The sequence below is a fragment of the Protopterus annectens genome, chromosome 1.part0 (assembly GCF_019279795.1).
Source record: "Protopterus annectens isolate FY-2018-M chromosome 1.part0, PAN1.0, whole genome shotgun sequence".
NCBI classification, from domain to species: domain Eukaryota; kingdom Metazoa; phylum Chordata; order Ceratodontiformes; family Protopteridae; genus Protopterus; species Protopterus annectens.
In genome coordinates, this window is record NC_056725.1 from 711,444,626 (window position 1) to 711,465,043 (window position 20,418).

Consider the following 20,418-nt stretch of genomic DNA (forward strand, 5'->3'; position numbering starts at 1 on the left):
TTCACTAATTTCAGAGTTGCTGGTCCTCTTCCTGTTCATTTCCATTTCCCAACACCAGACTCAAGCTCAAGTCCAAGGTACTACTGACTCTTCTAGTCAACTCCTGTGCTTTTTTCTCTCTCTCTCAAACATTTTCCTTTGGAACACTGTAACTGTTTTCACTGGCAGTGTCTCCCTATGAACCTCACCCACAGAAGAATGAGAAGAAGAATCCCCTTCTGCTTGCTAACTTACATTTTGTTGGATAAACTTTATTTCCTCCTTAGCCTATTCTGCGTCAAGAATAACTTTGATCCTCAAGGAAAAAAACAATGTGAAGACAGCTGGATAGAGCAGCTTGAATCTCATACCTGTCTCTCAGCACTCCCTGACTGCTGGGATGAATTTGCTTCTCTTCTGCTTGGTGTACAGTGAATAATAATTTTCTACAAACATTCTGCTGTCTCCAGTTTTTAATATTTTGTCCTTCTGCCTCGATTTTGTCAAGATCAACTCTTTCTACTGGTATGACTGCATCATTACTAATATAGATCGTGGCTGCTTTTTCATGGCCAGGTTTGGAGCATACACTCGATCTGCCCTTTTAAATTCTGTTGTGCAACACCAGCCCAATTGCTTATCTGTGCTTTCATGCAAGTAAAACAGTCTCTGTTCATTCCAGTTTCTCTGGTACAGTACAAAATCTCAGGTTTTCTCTGCTCGCTCTATCTTCTAACTCTACAGTTCAGCCATTTTTTTCTTCATGTCAACCTCTGATTTTTGCAGCTTTATCAGTTCATCTGAATGGCTAGTTAAACCTCCTCCTATTTTTTCCAGACTTTTCTCTTTTACATTATTATATTCCTTCAGTGTTTCATTTATTTTAATCATCTCTAAGTACATTTGATTTATTTTTTCCTCTAAGTTACTGGAAGCCATTTCTTACACCAGAGATGAAACTTTGTTTTTTGCTGAACAGCTGTAGAATCCTTCTCAAACAGTGTTCTCTCCACCTTTTCTGCTTGATTTTCTTTCCGGTTTTCCAAATTTCTTCTTTAATGGTATCCAGACAGTGCCTTTACTAGCCGGTAACTGAACTTTACAATGGCACTCCTTTTTCAGTTTCTGTTTTCACATTAACAGAGCTGAAGTTGTGCTGTTGATCAGTGTGCAGCCATCCTGGAAGTCTGCAATAATCAAATTCTGTTAAAGATTCCAAGATGGCAAGATGCCTGATAATGTTCTGCAAAATTACATGCATCTGCTGGAAGGAAGCCAGGAAGTGTCTAAAAACTGTGGTAGGTGAATGTGGTTTACTAAGTACTACTTCTTCAGTGGACAATGGGGAATTATGAGACAATGCTTCTGCTTCTTTGGTTTACAAGATAAAAGAAATAGTCAACAACATGTTGTAATCCTTTGGTAAGGCACCTACACAGCAATCATCAAAAAAAAAGAAGCTCTACAACTAGTTTCTAGGTGGCAGCTGAAGGAGAACTGGTCTCAGCACTAAATGTTCAAGCCTCTCTTTGTCTTCTGGGAAATGAGAGAGCCAGAGAACAATAACAACAATAATAATTCGCATTTGTTAATCTGGTAAGCCCAGTGGGCACACAGTCCTCAATTCAGAGGTGACCTGGGAGGACCATCGAGGTTGAATGACTTGTTCAAGTCTACATAATGGGCAAATGAGGGCTGAAGCAATCAAACCCTGTACCAAAGAAACACATCCAACTGCCAAAGATGCTTTTACTAAATTTGTAGGAAAGGTCTCTCGCAGTTACAAATTAATCTGAAGTGTCATCTCTTGTTGGGACTCAGGGTAAAGTATTAGATTCTAATGCTCCAAGAGGCTTTTGTTCTGAGAATAAAAGTGAAGCAGGCATTAAATTTAACCGTGCCATGAGTGGTAAATACAACAGGCAATAATCATTAGGACCAGTTTTAGGAAAAAAATCACTCCACATTTGGCACAAGGTTTAAAATTCCACTGAGGGGAAAAAAGTTTTCTTTTCTTGTTTAACATGTTCTTAAGAACTGTATCTCATATAAAAATTCCAGAAAAAAGGAAACCATTTCAAAACTGCTATCAGAATCAAACAATTGCGCAAACAGTACAAGCTGCTCAGAATCTGAACCTAATGCAAAAGATTAGTGACTCAGAAAAAATAACATACCAAACAAGAACAACTGAAAATAAGTAAATGTCTAAGTATTCAAAAAAGTCAGAATAGACTGTAAATTTTGAAGAATGCAACCTTTCACAAAAACACGTTGTTAGGAAGTTGACACCTTTTATAAGCATTTATTCATTTTCTTAAGAGACTATTCAAAAGTTGCACATCATGTAGAGTCAAGTGAGCAGACTGTAGTGGTTCTTTTACAATTTATGTCATCATAGCAACACATACATCAGGCTAAACCCATTACCTATAGGCAAATACGTAATAAAGTAAACTTTAGCTCTGACAACTTCATCTCATCCCTAAAAAACTGCGACTGGACTCCACTAAAATACCTCAACCTTGATGACGCTGTCCAATTTTTCAATACCACTTTCCTTAAAGTCCCAAACACCCGTGTACCCACAAGATTTACTAGAGAGAGAGTTAAAGCCCATTCCTCCCCATGGCTACAAAAAAGCCAATATATCACAAATGACAAGCTGAGATAGAGCCTGGAATCACTGGCACAAAACAAAAAATCCCTCTGATAGAAATTCCATGAATTACCTAACAAAGTAAAAAAAAAAATGATAACACAGGACAAAATCCTATATTACCAGTCTGCCCTGAACTCCACCCAAAACAACCCTAAACAATTCTGGTCAACCATCAACTCCATCCTCCACCCAGGAAAAGTTGGAACCCCTCCAAACAAAACAAACTCCTCTGAAAACATTGCCACCTCTTTCAAGACTCACTTCAAACAAACTGTTCTATCCCTAGCAAAACACAACCCCTCTCCCTTCCCCCTCCAACTACACCTAGTAACCTGCTCACTGCATTTTTTTCTCCTATCCCTACCTCCAACATAAAAAAACTCTTATCGAAACTAAAGCATACAAAACTAGCAGATGACAACCTTCCAGCTGAATACCTTAAAAACTGCAGCTGAAGCCCTAGCCTACCCAGTTGCAATCCTGATTAACCAATCTTTATCTGAATGCTATGTCCTTTCACAATGGAAAATATCCCACATTATCCTCCTCCACAAAGGTGGGCCCCTCTGCAGAATTCAGCAACTACCGGCCCATAGCGATTCTGTCTCCTCTATCCAAAATATGTGAGAGATGCATTCACTCTCAAGTTCTAAACTACCTCCTTACTAACAACCTCCTATCTAACACACAACATGGTTTCCAACCATACCACAGCACAACCACTGCTTTACTTGCTTTTATTAACACAATCCTTCACCATAAAAACAATGGGTATTTCTGCAACTTTCCTAGACCTATCTAAAGCATTTGAAATGGTCTTTCAAACAACTCATCACTGTCCTCAATACTCTATCCTTCTCTCAATCTGTCACAAACTGGTTTCAGAGCTAATTGACTGCCAGCAATCCGTTGTTTGGCATAATTCCCCCCAACTCCTTGTCTCAATTGGAGTTCATAGGTTCATAGGTAGGTACTAGGCTAGCCACCCAAGGGCCTACGTAAGCCTAGCCAACAAGGTTCCCTGGCTTACGCCATCCAAGAAAGTTATTTTCCTGTGCCACTGTCGAGCAGTGACACAGAAGTGATCCCCGGGGTGTATTTCCTAATTCCCATCCACTCATCAAGATTTTTCTCGAAGAGTGCTAATGAAGAACCTTGCTTGACATAGATGGGTAGCCTGTTCCAGAATATGGGAAGTCTCTGGGACAGGAATCGATCTCTCTAGTATGTCCTGTTTATTGTGGTGACAAGGTTCCCCAAGGATCCATCCTTGGACCCCTTACTCTTCTCCATATTCACAAATAAACTAGCCTCTGCTACCAAACAGGCCACTCTCATACAGTACGCGGATGATTCCACCATCATCTGCTCAGCCCTCTCACTTCCTGAACTTCAAAAGACCACACAGGAAGCCTTTTCCTCAATTGAAACTTGACTTTCAGATACACAGTTAATACTTAACCCAAACAGAACAAAACTCCTCATCTTCCAACCCACCAAACACAATCAAAACACAGTCCAATTTAATATTACACCCAATGACAACACCATTATCCTTCCCAACAGACCACACCAAACTACTTGGAGTTAAAACTGACAATAACCTCAAGTTTGATATCCACATCTCATTAACCATAAAAAGTACACAAAAAAAAACTAGGAGCTTTATACAGAAATAAGCAACTCCTCACCAAAACAGCCAGGATTTCAGTTGCAAATAGCCACCTAATCTCCACCCTACTCTAAGCCTCTCCAATATTTACCAACCTAAGCCAAAGTGAGTTAGGTAAACTCGAGGCTTACTACAACAAAATAGCAAGGTTCGCTACTGGTGCAAACTACCGCAGCCACCACTGCACCTCACTTACTGAACTAGGCTGGATAGAACTCCCTCACCTCCCTTCAATGGTACCAACTCTCACTCGCCCACAAACTACTAAATCATCCTCAAAGTCCCCTCCCTCCAAAATCGACTCCAACCCTATCATACCACCAGACCACTATACCGCAGCAACAAAAATCAATTACAGGTAACTAGAACCAGGAACTCTGCTGGAGAAGCTCTCTTCTCCTACTCCATAGCAAAATTATGGAATACCCTCCCTCATACTATAACTTCTGCATCATCACGTACTAATGTCAAAGCTGCTCTAAAATTCCATCTAAAAGAGCACTTGGCAAGCCCCTGTAACAAACCTCACTATCGTCTCTACCCCAACCACTCTAAACCCAATCTTCCATCCCACTAACTATCTCAGATTGCAGCCAACTACATTGCTTGTAAACCTATAGCTCATCTATAATCTTTAGCTACTGTTAATCACGGGTAATAGCTGCTATCTCAGCTATTAAAATACTTGCTAGTCTTTATGGCATCAATGATATAAGTGTTTTATCATTTAACTAAGTATATAATTCATTTTGAACTATAAATGTTTACTACTATTGTTAAACAAAAACCTACCTATACTTCTTGTAACTTGTAATTAATTGGTTTTATTGTGGAGCTTTTCTTCCCGGGCCTCAGCTGAAAAATGACCTGTGTACAGTCGGATTTTCCCGGTCAACAAATGTAAATAAATAATAAATAAATTAATTAATTAATAGCAAAGAGCACTGCTAAAACAGTAATTACAGCAATGCATCTGAGATAGCACTTATAAAGAACTCAAACAATTTATACAATAATTTGAGCAGAGAAAAACAGGATTCTTTTTAAGAACAGAACTCTGCACTGCTGGTGCAAGGTATAAAGCTTCGGAAGAGATTATATGATGCTCACCATGCTGGGTTCCAAGCAAGCGGTTGAAGACCTCCTTAACAACAACAGGGTTCAGTTTGATAAGCTTTGGAAGAGCTTGGATAACCTCTTTCTGAAAGAAACACAGTAAATAAATTACAGATATCCATCTATACAGTCAGACTGCTTGTATCAACAAGAACACAGTAACAGTATCAGGTTATCTTCAAGAAGGTCCTGCATATGGGCCTAGTGGTGTCCTTCAGATGATCAAAGTTTCAAAACTTCAATCATCATATGGCCAAGGACCAGCTCAGAATGGGAAATTTACTGCTTTCCTCACTATAGTGCGATCTCACAGTTAGTATATTTAATTAGCGGGGTGTGGGGGGCACAGGGGGGCTTGTCCCGTGCAAAAACGTGAGAGAGAACTTTTTTTTCTTTAATTTGATGTTTGAAGTTTCAAAACTTTGATCATCTGGTCCTCAGCCATACGATGTTTGAAGTTCTGAAACTTTGATCATCTGAATTAGACCACGGCCTAGTAACCGGATGCTGTTTTTACTTAACTCTCTTGCTAGCACAGAAACAGTCTTTCAACATCAGCAAATAATACCCCAGTTGAAACATTTTCTAACACAAAGCTTCTTGGTGTCTTAACAGATAATGTTAAGAGGTGACATGTCTGGCATAGAAGGCATCCTCTGACCTATTGCTGATGAATTTACTGCACATCAGCAAGTCAAATGGCATCAGAAATACTTCATCTAGGGATCTAAACCTCTTCTGCAACATTAACAGAGTGCTCTGGAGGGGCAAGTATATTTCACAGAGATACCACTGCTGTGGAACAGACACCCATCCACATAAAACAGAGTTCATCTCTGGCCATTTTCAATTGCAACTTAAAGCTATGGATGGGCAATAGAAGAATTATCCCAGGTATGCCCCTCTGTACTACTAATGGATAAAAGTAACTGCTAAATGCTTTATCCCATGCATGGGTTCCCTCAAATGATCTATGGTATCCATCCCAGTTATTCTTATTACTGGTAACGTATAATTATAGTCCATGTGATGGGTAAGGTCAGTCTATGACCAAATGGGAAAGGTTATTTAGAGCACAGAAAGGGAAACTGGCTAGGTTTAAAATGGCTTGCAAGGACAGCTACCCAAGTACTTATATGAACCTATGATAACTTAAAATATGATCAACGCATCAGTCAAGCCATCAAGAAAACTCACCAAAAGCTGGGCTTCCTCTACAGAAACCAGCCCTTTCGGATTACTCTGAATTGTTTAGCAACTTTTTACCTTCCCCTTTCACTTCTCCATGCAGCACCCGTCCTGACTATTTTTTAAGGCGGAGTGAAGGTTAAACTTGAGGTTTGCTACAATAAAGTATCTAAGCTTGCATCCAACTTACCAAACAGTTCACACCAGTGCCTAAGCACTGAAGCACCTACACTGACTCGAACTACCTAATTACCTTACCTACTCCTAAGTGCTTACTGCCCATAAAATAATACAAAACCCTGACACCTGTCAGTCAGTACAAAACATCCTCAAACACTACTCCCCTCCTAGAAATCTCTGCTTGCAAAACAAATTCCACCTGACTAGGACTAAGTCTTGTAACAGTGCAAGCAACTCACTTTACTCAATCTATGTTGCTAAGCACTGGAACTACATGCCACCCACCTTAAAACAAGACAACACTACCACATGTTTCAAACACAACCTAAAACACCACCTAACTTCCTCACTGCTATGTTCATGCTACCATCCTGACTAAACCCACCTTTTTTACTGTTTCTCTTCCACTGCCAGTCTCTCTATCATTTTGACTCCTTCACCATCTTTATCCCTCATCTTTCATCCCCATTACTGCTCCTCCAACTAACCTACATCCTTAACGCAATCCTAATACCCCATTCTTTACCCATCTCATCATCTTATATATCTACTGTTATCTGAACCTCTCCACTATAAAGTACAGTTGTGTAAAATCTTACCATAACAGTAGACGTTCTTCTCTTCACTGTTGCAGTACTCATTACAAAAGGGATCCTCTGCCAAGGGCGGCTTGACATCCGGCCAGTAAACCAAAGCCTTTAGGCTGCTTTGAGGTACTTTATGTCACATGTAAGCTCCTCTCGTAGCATAGAGCATAAAAGGTGAAGTCCGGACGTACCAACCTCAGAAGTGAGACCCCCAGTAGGAATGCCAGTCCAAGGCATAGATAGGTAATCAGTACATCCAGAAGAGAAATGGGACGGAGGGAGTGAATACTGCAACATTATGGTAAGATTTTAAACAACTGTACTATGTCCTTCCATTTCACTGGTGCAGTATTCATTACAATAGAGAGACTGCCAAAGCTTAGAAAGGAGAGAGGGAGGAGAAAGGACCAGCAGAGCTCTCTAGAAAGACATGAAGGATAGCCATAGCAAAACCAGCTCTAGCTCTGAAAATTCCATCCAACTTGTAGTGCTTGGTAAATGTATGCAGAGAAGTCCAGGTAGCTGCCTCAAGAATAGAGTTAGTATCCAACCCCTTGAATAAAAGCACCAGAAGAAGCCACGGCTCTAGCAGAATGAGCCTTAACAGAGGAAGGAAGGCTCTTACCATGAAAGGAATAACAAAAAGAAATGGGTTTAGAAATCCAAGAAGAAATAGTTTGCTTGGAGACGGCCAATACTAAAGACCTATGATGAAAGGAAACAAAGCTGATCAGATTTATGAAAAATAATCAAATCTGAGTTGTCTATTTACATCATAAATGTTCATGACCTTCTCACAAGCAGATTGCAGAGAAGAGAAAAAAGTGGGAAAATGAACAGACTGATTAAGAGACAACACATTTACCACCTTGGGCATAAAAGAAGGATTAGTATGAAAGAACACCCTGTCCTTATGAAAAATAAATAAATAAATAAATAAAAAAAGGAGGACAAGCCATAAGGGCTTGAAGCTCAAACACGTTTCTGGCAGAAGTAAGGGCTAACAAAAGTGCAGTCTTCCAAGAGGAATGCTGCAGGAATGCTGCAAGGAAGCTAGTCTAAGTCAATTTTTCCAAAACAAAATTGACATCTCAGGGAGGAGGAACCGACTTCCCAGGAAGCCTAATATGTAGGACGCCTTTAAGAAATTGTTTGGCTTCAAATCTAGAAGCTAAAAGAGGTGATAAAGGCAGACAAGCAGAGATAGTTAAATGGGCCTTAACAGAAGCATAAGCCAATCCAGCATTGAGCAGTTCACACAGAGGAACATCCACAGAAATTGGATCCAAGTTACGAGAAAGACACAAAACAGAAAATCTCTTCCATTTAGATAAGTAGGATTTCCTAGTACTGGGTTTCTTTGCTTCCTGTAGGACACTAAGCACATCCTTAGAAAAAAAGGTGTCTAAGTTGAATCAAAATAACCCACAGTGACAGTGGAAGAATGGACAGGTGGGGATAGATAAGAGATCCTTGTCTTGCGTGAGTAGGTCCGCCCTGTGAGGTAACTTGTGATGGCTGCCCCTGACTAAATGCAGAAGAGGAAATCAATACTGCTTGGGAGCACCCTGTTTAATTTTGAACAGGACTTTTGGAATGAGAGGAAGGTGAGGAAAGGCATAAAAAATAATCCCCTTCCAAGAAAGAGAGAGGACATCCACCTTCCAAACCAGAGAACTTGGGACTCTGGCACAAAATAGAGGAAGTTGTCTGTTCAGAGGGGAACCACTATTGAGGAGTACCCCAATGGTGGACAATGTCCAGAAACACATCCCTGTGAAGCATCAATTTATGGGATTGAATTATGGACCTGCTCAAAGAATCTGCCACAATGGTTTGACCTGAGGGAATGTAAACTGACTGAAGAGTCAGTTGATACTAGATAGCAAGTTATCGCCAATGAAGATGGCACCTGCCCCCCCCCCCCCCCCCATTTGTTTACATACCACATCACTGTGGTATGTTTGTAAATACTGATCCTGGGGAGAAGAGAGGATGAAAAACCTGAAGAGCCAGCAGAAGAGCTCTCATTTCTTTGACAGTGATGCATTCTTCCTGTTGATGAGGCACCCAGACCCCCTGCACCTTTAGGAAGCCAAATGCTGCTCCCCATCTCACATTTGAAGTGTCTGTGAACAGCTCTTGAGAGAGAAGAAGTGGATGAAAAGGGAGCCCTGAACTGAGAGTCAACTGCTGAATTCTAAGTTCCTACTTGAGACAAGGCAGAACAAGAAAGTACAGTTGTGTACACTTACCATAAATGTAGATGTTCGAGTGTATTCACTGCTGCAGTCATCACCTGTGGGTTATCCCTGCTGTGGTAGCCCTCGGCTGGCCTGAATACCAGAGTCAATGTCTTTCTGTGTCGGCTATAGTTGCCTATAGTCTGATGTCAGGTCGTCAGTGCTATAAAGGAAGGCAGCCGACATCATACATCAGTTTTTCTTGCCCCAACTAGTCAGAAGCAAAGAAAATAAGGTAAAGTGTTCTTGTTGGCTAAAAGCCACCGTGGGAAGCTTATGTCCCCCTAGGGAAAGAGGACATAAGGGGGAAGGAGGGAGGTAAACCAGGACTGCAACAGTGAATACACTCAAACATCTACATTTATGGAAAGTGTACACAACTGTACTATGTTCTTCATGTTTCACTGCTGCAGTCATCACCTGTGGGAGGATTCTCAAAGCTGAGGAGAGGGGTGGAAGGATAGATTACAGCCCTAGGCATGGATCAGCAAGCCCTGCAGAACTGCAGAGGCAAATCCTGCCCTAGACTTAGAAAAAAGAGGTAGGTGGTAATGCTTTGTAAAGGTATAAACAGAGGTCCAGGTGACAGCTTCCAAAATGTCCCTGGTGGGGACTCCTCTGAGGAAGGCTCTGGAAGTGGAGGCTGCCCTAGTGAAATGGGTACAAATAAACTAAGGGGGGTGTTTCCCATGTAGTCTGTAGCAGAAATAGATACAGTGTGATATCCACTTGGAAATTTGTTTGCTTGGAAAAGGTCTTGCCCTCTGCCCCTGGGGCAAAGACGACAAGCAGCTGGTCTGTTTTTCTGAAGGGTTTAGTACAGTCCATATAGTATCTGAGTTGTCTGTGCATGTCTAGTGAGTGCAGAATTCTTTCCCCCTTGTTTTGAGGGTTGGGAAAGAAGGTGGGTAGATGTATGGCCTGGTTGTGGGTCACATCAGATACCACCTTGGGCATAAAGGAGGAGTTAGTCCTCAGGGAGACCCTGTCTGCATGGAAAATGATGAAGGGCTCAACAGCCATGAGTGCTTGAAGTTCTGAAACCCTTCTGGCTGGGGTGATAGCTAGTAGGAAGGCAGTCTTCCAGGAGAGGTATTTCAATTCTGTTGAAGCAGCAGGTTCGAAAGGAGGTAAGGTTCGTTTTTCTAGAACATAATTCAGATCCCAGGGTGGCGTGGGACGCCCTCTGGGAGGTCTGATATTAGAAGCCCCTCTGAGGAATTGTTTAATCAAAGGATGAGAGAAGAGGGGTGGATCTGAATTGTAATGGGCTGAAATGGCTGAGTCATGGATTTCAACAGAAGAGAAGGAGAGGCCACTTTTGAGTAACTCGCTAGGTAATCCAAGATAAGAGGGATGGAAGGATGGGAGGTACTGGCCCCTCTGGACTGGCTCCACGAGCAGAATCTTTTCCATTTCCCTGCGTAAGATTTTCTGGTGCTGGGCCTTCTGCCCTCTGTGATAATGTCTAGGACATGTTTGCTTAACAGGGACCCCTTGTTAGCTTTTAAAGTATTAGTCATGCTGAAAGACAGAGTCTGTAAGTTTGGGTGCAGCATCTCCCCCCCCCAACTTGGGTCAAGAGGTCTGAGATCAGGGGAAGCTGCTTGGGTGGCTGTAAAGTCAGGCTATGCAATAAGGGGAATCAATGCTGTCTGGCCAATCTGGAGCAATGAGGATGGCCTTTGGTCTCTCCTCCCTTATTTTGATCAGTACCTTGGGAATAAAAGGCAGAGGAGGGAACGTGTACACAAAGAGGGTGTTCCAGGGGAAGGTCAAGCATCCACCTTCCATGCTAGGAGGGGTTACTCCCTGGTACAGAACTTTTTCAGCTGGTGGTTGAGGTATGAAGCAGAGATCCACCTCTGGAGTCCCCCACTCCTGAGTGATTTGCCAAAAGATTTTCCTGTGGATCTGCCATTTGTGGGGGTCCAGTAAGTTTCTGCTTAGGTGGCCTGTCAGGGTGGTGTTGACCCCTGGTAGGTATGTGGCAAACAGGTGTAATCCCATGGAGGAGGCTGTCAGCCAGAGGTTCATGGCTAGCCTGCACAGATGGTAAAATTGGGCTCCCCCTGTTTGTTGATATACCACATTACTGCGGTGTTGTCTGTTTTCATAAGGAGAACCCCTGGCCTGAGATGGGGTTTGAAGGATGGTCAGAGCCTTTTGTACCGCCATCATTTCTTTCTGACTGATGTGTAAGGGAAGGTGCTGGGCATCCCAAAGACCTTGGATGCACCTGCCTGCTAGGTGAGCGCCCAAGCAATGTCTGAGGCATCGGTGATGATGTTCTGGCCCGGTAGGGCGGAGGATGAAGGGAAGACCCTTGTTTTTGGCACAGGCCTCTGCCCATTAGATAAACTCTGCATTCTACATGGGATCAGAGGGAGAGAGCTCTCTAGAAACTGACGGTGCTGACACCAAAGGTTCTTTAGATACCACTGACGTTTTCTCATGTGAAGCCTGGCCACAGCCATTAGAAGGATGCAAGATGCCATGTACCCCAGGGCTTACAGGAACTTCCTCGCAGTGAGGTGACTTCTGGAAGCCAGCTGGGTAAAGTAGAGAGGCAGAAAGCTCTGCTTTTCTGGGGCTAGGAAGGCCACTTGGGATGCTGTGTCTAGCAGAGCTCCCAAAAAAATTATCTTCCTGGTGGGTATTTGCTTTGATTTCTTCTTGTTGATGGTGAATCCTAGGGAGGTTAGCAGGGACTTGACAAAGAAAAGGTCCTGGAGCAGCTTTTCTTTGCACTCTGCCTGAATGAGGCAGTCGTTCAGGTAACAGTAAATCTGTATATTTCTCTGCCTGCAAAATGCTATGGCCAGGGCTAAGCATTTGGTGAATACTCTGGATGCAGTAGATAAGCCAAAGGGCAGCGCAGAGAACTGAAAGTGTTGTGACCCTGCTCTGAAGCGCATGAATTTCCTGCAGGATTCCCTTATGTGGATGTGGAGGTAGGCATCTTTCAGGTCTAGGGTCACTAGCCAGGCATTTTTTGTCAGCATAGGCAGCAGTTGCTGCAAAGTTAGCATTCTGAATCTGGGGACCACCAGGGAGGTGTTCAGAATGGATAGATCCAGGATGGGGTGCCAAGTGCCTTCTTTTCGGGGAAGGAGGAATAGTCTGGAACAAAAGCCTCTGCCTGTGTGATCTGAGGGGGCAGGTTCTACTGCCCCCCTGGGATATGAGAGTTTGGACCCGTTTCAATGCCTCTGCCCAGTGATATGGAGGTAAGTCTGGGTACCCTCTTGGAATTGGGAGCTCACTGAATGAGAATTTGCATCCCTGAAAAATTATCTTTAAGACCCATTGGTCCTTTGTTACAGAAAGCCAATTTTATTTGAAGAGGGAGAGCCTTCCTCCTAGCTTTTGGTGAGTGAAGGGAGGGCAGAGGGGGAGTTATTGGGAGTTTTTGCCATAGAAGGGTGGCTAAGAACTCCCTGCCTTTGGGGTGGATGTGGTCTACTGTTTGCTTCTCTGCTGGCCCTGGGATAGGAGCCCTGGATGGTCTGTCCCTGCGGGGCTTACCTTGGCCTTGTCTGCTAAGTGCAGGGAAAGACCAGTGCTGAGTGGGAAAGTTCCTGCTGAACCTGGGAGGTTGAACCTGAAATAAATCTTTTATTGTTTGCATAGATTTTGCTTTGCCCTCCATCTTTTTAAGCACCTCTTCTGCTTTTACTCCAAACAAGTGTTCCTTATCCAGGGGCACATCAATAAGTTTAGACTTGACATGATCAGGGAGAGGCTGTTCCTTTAGCCATGCATGTCTCCTAATGACAGATCCTGACACTGCTTCCCTGCTAGAGGCTTCTAGGGCGTCATATCCACAGTGTAATTAGTGTTTGGCCACTTGACAAGCAGAGTGCAGTAAATCTGCTAGCTCTTTTGAATTGGTACAGTCAGGCAAGGTAGAAATCGTTTGTTTTAATAGTTCCAAAGTGTGTTGTTGATATTTTAACATATGGAACTGACAGTTAAGTGCTCTGTTGCTCAGCTGTGCTTTGTGGTTTTCTGGCAAATCATTTAGATTGAAGCCATTTAAATAATAAATGATTATAGTCTTCAGAAAATACAAAACCTGTTATTCTAACAACTAAGATTATATGAGCAGTATAGAAGCAATATTTAAAATCTGTCCCTGTTTTTGGGCCTTCACCCCCCCCCCATTATTTCTGGCTTTGTCCAGATTTCTTGTACTGAGAGGTTGAGAGATACATGGAAGAGGGGAAGACAGTGCATGCCGCCTACCTTGACCTGGCCAAAACCATTGACACTATTCCCCCCACTCGGGCATAACAGATAAACTCTCTCAACTAGGCATCAATCCATATGTTACCAGATGGGTAGCAAACTGGCTCACTGATAGAACCCACATAATCAAAATAGGGGAAGCAACCTCAAGCAGTAGAGCTGTAACAAAAGACATACTCCAGAGTTCGGTCTTGGGGCCTTTGTTGTTTGGGATATACTTTTCTGAGATGCAGGCCAAAACCAGTGGGCTATGCCTGAACATGTTTGCAGATGACTGCAAGCTGGGTGGCCATCAATTCCCCTAGTGATATGGACATCCTCCAAGAGGGTCTCACTCAGACAAATGACTGGTGCCAGAAACATGGCCTCATGCTGAATACCAAAAAATGCATCATCCTCTTTGGGGAAAGTGACGTCCCCACAAATTACCACATTAATAACAATGTCCTAAGCACTCAATCAGTTGTGAGGGATATGGGCACCCAGGTTGATAGCAACATGACTTTTGACCACCATGTTGCTTCTGTGGTACGGAAAGCCTTCTATGTGGCCAAGCTCATAAGTAAAGGTATCTCATCCAGGGACAAGGAGGTCATACCATCCCTGTATTCTTCCCTTATAAAGCCTATTATTGAGTACAATGCACCTTTTGGGATGTACCTCACAAAGCACATGCAGTAGCTGGAGAGACCACAGGTTCCTCACCAGGAGAATCCAGGACCTCAAACATCTACCAGACACAGGCTAAAAACCCTATCCCTCTACTCAGTTTCATACAGACTCAGTATGAGTGACCTCTGTCTGGCATACAAGGTGATCATGGACCCCCAACTTGACGGGACTGCTGCATATCCACACGTCAAGCTCCACTTGAGTAACCCACATGCACGGCCTCAACCTAGTCTGTGACATCAACAAGACTTGTTGGCATGACAGATTTGTGTCCCAGAGACTCCCTCATCTATGTAATAGAATCTCTGTCCACATCAAGCAGAGTACCTCTTTACCCCATTTTAAGTGCAATCTAGATAACTGGATGGGAAACAGAAAATATACCCCTGGGATACCACCCATGTCCCTACTGGACAGGGGCATTGGATGTTGATTTGTCTAAACATGGGCTAAACTCTTGGCTTGGCTTATAAGAACCTCAGGGCCAATAGCCTAGTAACCTCCTATGATCCTATGAAAGCTAAGGTTGCAGAGGTGTATACTTTTTTACCCCATCTGTACAGAGCTCTGGAATCCTTGTCAGAAGGAATAGGATTCTTGGCAGAACTAGTCTTAGCTCCTTTAGGTCCCTGTGTAATCAACCTCTGGGTCTGCAGCAGGACTTCTCTACAGTTATTTGTCAGAATCTGGTACTCTGTAATACCTGTCAGATTTACTGGGAGCAGGTGGGAGGGCGTCAGGGGCTAAGCTGGATTCATGGAAAACATCATCCACCACTTCTAAAATAGGGGGGGATGGCCAGGGGTCTGTGCTGGGCAGGTCCAGAAACTCTCAAGTTTTTTCTTAGACTGGGGGAAGTCCTGAGATTCCCACTGGAAATGTTCCCTGAGGGTGTGAAGGGTTTCCCCAAAGGAAAGGTCCTCTGGAGGGGAGGAAGAAGGGATGGATTCCTCTGCATCTGAATCCTCATAAGTAGTTAAAGGTTGCTGCTCCTCTTCAAAATCTGAATAGTCAGATTCCTCAGAATCCTGTTCTGTCAATTTCTGGAAAAGGGTGCCTTTTCCTTTTAGAAGTTGTGGGCTGACTACCCCGGATAAGGGAGAGAAGATCCTCCGCCATTTTATTTGTGCTTGGGATGGTGGAGCAAGAGCAAGATGGTATTTAGAAGCAGATTTTCTAGGAGTAGCTTGGCTTCTAGGCCTGAGAGAATCTGTCAGTCTGAGAGAAATGGTAATTGGATGAGAAGATGTCTTTTTTTGTCCAGCTTTGGCAGTGCGAAAGACCACCTCAGAAGCTGGTGCCTGTGTCACGGCTTCATGCCCAACCGAGGCAGAGACAGCCAAAGGCTCGGAAGACGAAGAAGATTTCTGCAGCATACCGGACTCCGAAAGGTCTCAGTAGAGGCCTGCGTAGATAATGAATAGGGCATCAGGGGCTGCAAAAGCACCTCACTGAATTCCGGAGAACTGACTACCTGCTGAGCGGTAGAATCATCTGAAGGCTTAGCCTTGTGTGGTCTGTCTCTTTCTTTATCCCTGTGTTTTTTCGGAATGTCCACAGATTGTTGGCTGATGGACGCCATATCGGAAAGCGAAGATGGAACATGGAAATAACTGTCTACAATAAGAGCTCTACGGCGAATGGTTCTCACATTAAACAGGGCACAGAACCAGCAACGGGGGATGTCATGGTCTAAGCCTAAACAAGTGACACAGTAAGAATGGAAGTCTCGGTGTGGGATCTGCTTTCCACAGGTGAGACGATTAACTTTTTAGGACATCGGTTAGTGCAAGAAAAAAAGGTCCCCAACGGGGTACTTACCTTTAGATGTTTTCAGCTGAAATTCAAACTCTGGTAGCGACCGACCGGCACTCATGCAAACTGCTTCTGCTATGGACTCCACGGCAAGAAAGACTGATGTAATGACATAGGCTGCCTTGGTTTATAGCACTGACGACCCAACGTCAGACTACAGGCAACTGCAGCCAATGCAGAAAAACATTGACTCTGGTATTCGGGCCGGCCAAGGGCTACCACAGCAGGGATAACCCACAGGAGATAACTGCAACAGTGAAACACAAAGAACATCGACAAATTCGAGGGGAACAGCATATTCAAGCCAAACTGACTTCAGAAACCAGTGAAACTTTCTCATGTGGAGTTTGGCCAGAGGCAGCATAGGAATAGTGGACGCCATGAACCCCAGAGCTCTCATTATTTCCCTGGCTGTTAGTGAAGCCACAGGAAGAAGGGACTGAAAAAAAGAAAATGAGGGTTAGGACCTTGGGAGAAGGCAGGGATGCCAGCATCGGCACATTTTAGACCCTGCACCCCAGAAAGTCAGGTTTCTGAGGAGTATGAAAGCACTTTTTACAATGTATAGTGAACCCCAGGCTTTGCAGAAGGAAAATGGCAAAATGGAGATTTTGCAATAAGGACTCTGGAGAGGATGCCTGAAACAGGAGGTTATCCAAGTAGGGAAATACTTGGATCCCCTGTAGCCTGCAAAATGCAATCGCAGGAGCGAGGCATCTGATGAATACCCTTGGTGCAGTAGAAAAGCCAAAGGTCAAAGCAGAGAACTGAAAACACCAGGAAGCAACAGAGAAACATAAAAACTTCCTGAAAAGAGAATGAGCTGGGATATGGAGATAAGCATCCTTGAGATCTAGAGACATCATATAAGCCCAAGGAAGTAAAAGAGGTAACAAAGTCTGAAGGGACATTTGAAAACAGGGAACCTTCAGAAATTAATTTAGATGAGACAGATCTAAAATTTGTCTCCAAGTACCCTCTTTCTTGGGTACTGGGAACTTTCTGCAGTAAATCCCCCTCCCCCTCTGGGAAACTGGAACTTCTTGAATAGTATTCGGAGTCAAGAGATCCAGAAGCACCCCTGGAAACGAGGACAGCTGTTCCTGAGGAGTTCCCATAAAAGGGGGAAGAGACTTCCAGACTATGAAATACCATTGGTGAATAACAGACAGAACCCAGGAGTTCTGAGTAATCTTTAACCACACAGGGAGAAAGAGAGAAAGATGAAGAGAAACAGGAATGTGGCTGGCTGGGAAGAATAGATTAGTCAGACAGCACTGGTTTATCCAGAAAAGGAGACTTCTGGGCACAGATGTCAGAGTACCTTTAGCAGGAGGAGCCCATTTCCCACCTTTCTTACACTTGGGGGAGGGCAACATTATCTACAAACAAAGGCTGGCTTTTTGGGGTAATTCCTCTGAAACTTGGATACAGGACAAACAAAAACATGTTTAAGTTCCTGTAAAGCTTTGCCATTAACCTGGACAAACAAAGCAGCAGCAGCTTTGCCAAACATATCCACAGGAGCACCCATCAACTTAGCCCTATCATTACGCTAACTAGAATCTAAAATCGTAGTTAACATGCTTACAAGATTTATCTGCAACAAGATGGGTGTAGAGGCCATCGCAAAACAATACTTTAAAAGTATCCCTGATTTTTGCTTGACTTGTCCTTGATTCTGTTGAAATTTGTCCCCGATTGGTTGAGAGGTCTGCACCACTCCTGTTCAGAGGTGTTTGTTTACATGGTAAATGCTGCGAAACCGTTATCTAAGTTTTTGCAAAGGCGGCCCACAGTCTTAAATTATACTCAATGTTACAAATTAAATTTCATTTCCTAAACTTTATCTTTAAGCAAGGTGAGTTTCTAATTACTTTTTTCCTTGAGAGTCACCGCATTAATTGGCATATTTCGATTGACTACATTTGATAATATTTCATCCCATGATTCTATGCTTGGGCTTAATGGCATCTTATTTTTACCTGATGAGAGTCTGGTAATGGTTAAAAAATGCCCTGTAATCATGCCTTAAAACCGTTTTTAATGTGGGTCATGCACGCCTGTTTTTGAGGAGACATCTAGTACACGAATTTAGTTAGAGCATAACATAAAAATCACAGACAGGAAATGCTAAACTAGATTAATATTTTCTGTGGACCACCTTCAAACTGCAGAGTATGCTTTGTTGGGTTGACTGCACTTATGCAAGTCAGCTGTTAATTGCTGTATTTTTGTTTCTCCTCAAGATCACCATCTTTGCGTGGGTTTAAGATAAATGTAGGGCATTAAAAAAAAACTGTGCATATTTCTAGAAACATGGCCTCTGACAGATGAGGACCCCACATAATCTATTTCCTTTAGGATGTGGATAGATTTTCGAGTAGATGCAGTTTGATTCACAGTTCAAATTCTGGCTTCCTTGAAGCATACTTAAGTCTGTTTTTCAGCTAGAGGAAATCACTTGTTTTTCCTGAACATAAAAGGTATTTCCTTTTCTCACGGTGTGACCTTTGATTTGGAACAATATGTAGCATGGGATCAGGGATGTAGCCAGGGAACAATGGAGTATATATGGAAGCTTCCCCATGTAAACATGCTCTCTTTGTAAATTACTTGCTTTTTTATATCACTTATTTTCAAGCGGTAGTGTCTTGATCCATTTGTGAAGTGTTTTGTTTGTCATTCAAAAGTTTATCCTAATCTCATTCAGTTTTACCTAGCTGCTGAAAATCCTAAATAATCAGCAGCTCCTTTTTACTATCTCTCCTTTAAGAGAGATAGTAAAAAGGATAAGATGGGTTTTCTGGAATTCACCACCTCTGCTGGGAGAGGTGAACCCTCTCCTGACCCATCACATACTCACAGGGAACTAATCTAAGGGGGCAGCGAAAGCCAACACATTCCGGCTAGGCTTATAAATGCCTTCGGGCAGATAGCCTAGTACCTACCTATGAACCTATTAAAAGTGCAATAAGTACTCACTGCATAAGACACACTCATGGATCAACTTGTATGATTCTCTTACATCATACTTTGAGTGGGCTCTCAGTAGTAGCTATAATTTGGGAAGACTCTAGAGCAGTACCAGAACACCTTACCAAGGAGGAGGAGGAGGAGCACAGTGCTCAGAAAGCAGTAGTACGGCAGGCTACTTACTGAAGCATCAAAATTACAGAAATTGCCAAACTCCATGAATTTTGGCTTGGGCAAGGGTGTTTGATAAAAGCATGAAAACATGAGTGGCAACAGCACAACTGCCCACCACTGAAACATTCTTGAAAGGTGTACTGGAGACCACAACTCTGAAGGAGTGGTCTTTAATGGCAATGCGCAAGGGACAGTTACTGCAGGTTGAGGACAAAATGTTACTGCATTTAACAACCCATTTAGAAGTACTGCTTAGCTAAAACTAGGCCTTCTTTACCTGAAGTAAAGACAAATAGCTAACCCTTCTTCAACATAGGCAATTTCTTCATGTACAACCAGAGTTGCTGGTGCTTAGAAAGGGCAAGCCCTCGCCCTTCAAAACAACATTACGATCCAAGAAAGAAAACACTGACAAGGACGTAACAGTTGAGGAAAACCTCAAAAAACACTGTTAAAAAAGTGTCTGAAGGTTATCATCACCAAAACTGTGAATATTTAAGTAGTAATATCATTGCTGCAGTACATTCACAGATGAGAGGGGTTTAGCCACATGAAAATACCAATCCTTCAGCCAAACTTGAAGATTAGATGCCCCCAAAGCAAGACAGGAGATTATCTGCTCCACACAGGACGTCTGCCAAAACATCTCGGCTGTAATTGACAGCATAACCATCAGTGTTTCTTTCTTTTTTTTTTATCGCAATCTAGATCCAGAACAAATGTGCCTGCACTCCCTAGTCTCAGCCAGTTGAGAAGATAATCACAACTACTTGAAGAGGAGGAACATTCAGCAGTCAGCAATCGTTTAAAAACACACACACACACTATCAAAACAGCTTCCACAGGGCTGCTGATCCTTCACACTAAGACTAATCAAATGCAAAGCATTATACCAAAGTAGTC

General features: G+C 43.0%; 1 protein-coding gene across 2 annotated transcripts in view; it reads right to left on the reverse strand.

The window, feature by feature from the left end:
* The window catches only part of SYMPK (symplekin scaffold protein), a 2,606,756-nt gene that overhangs the window by 533,554 nt on the left and 2,052,784 nt on the right, over positions 1-20,418 (reverse strand). For both annotated transcript variants that reach the window (XM_044062505.1, XM_044062497.1), the window contains one exon: positions 5,424-5,514. In XM_044062505.1, coding sequence (XP_043918440.1) covers positions 5,424-5,514 — 91 coding nt within the window. The remainder of the gene's footprint in view (positions 1-5,423; positions 5,515-20,418) is intronic.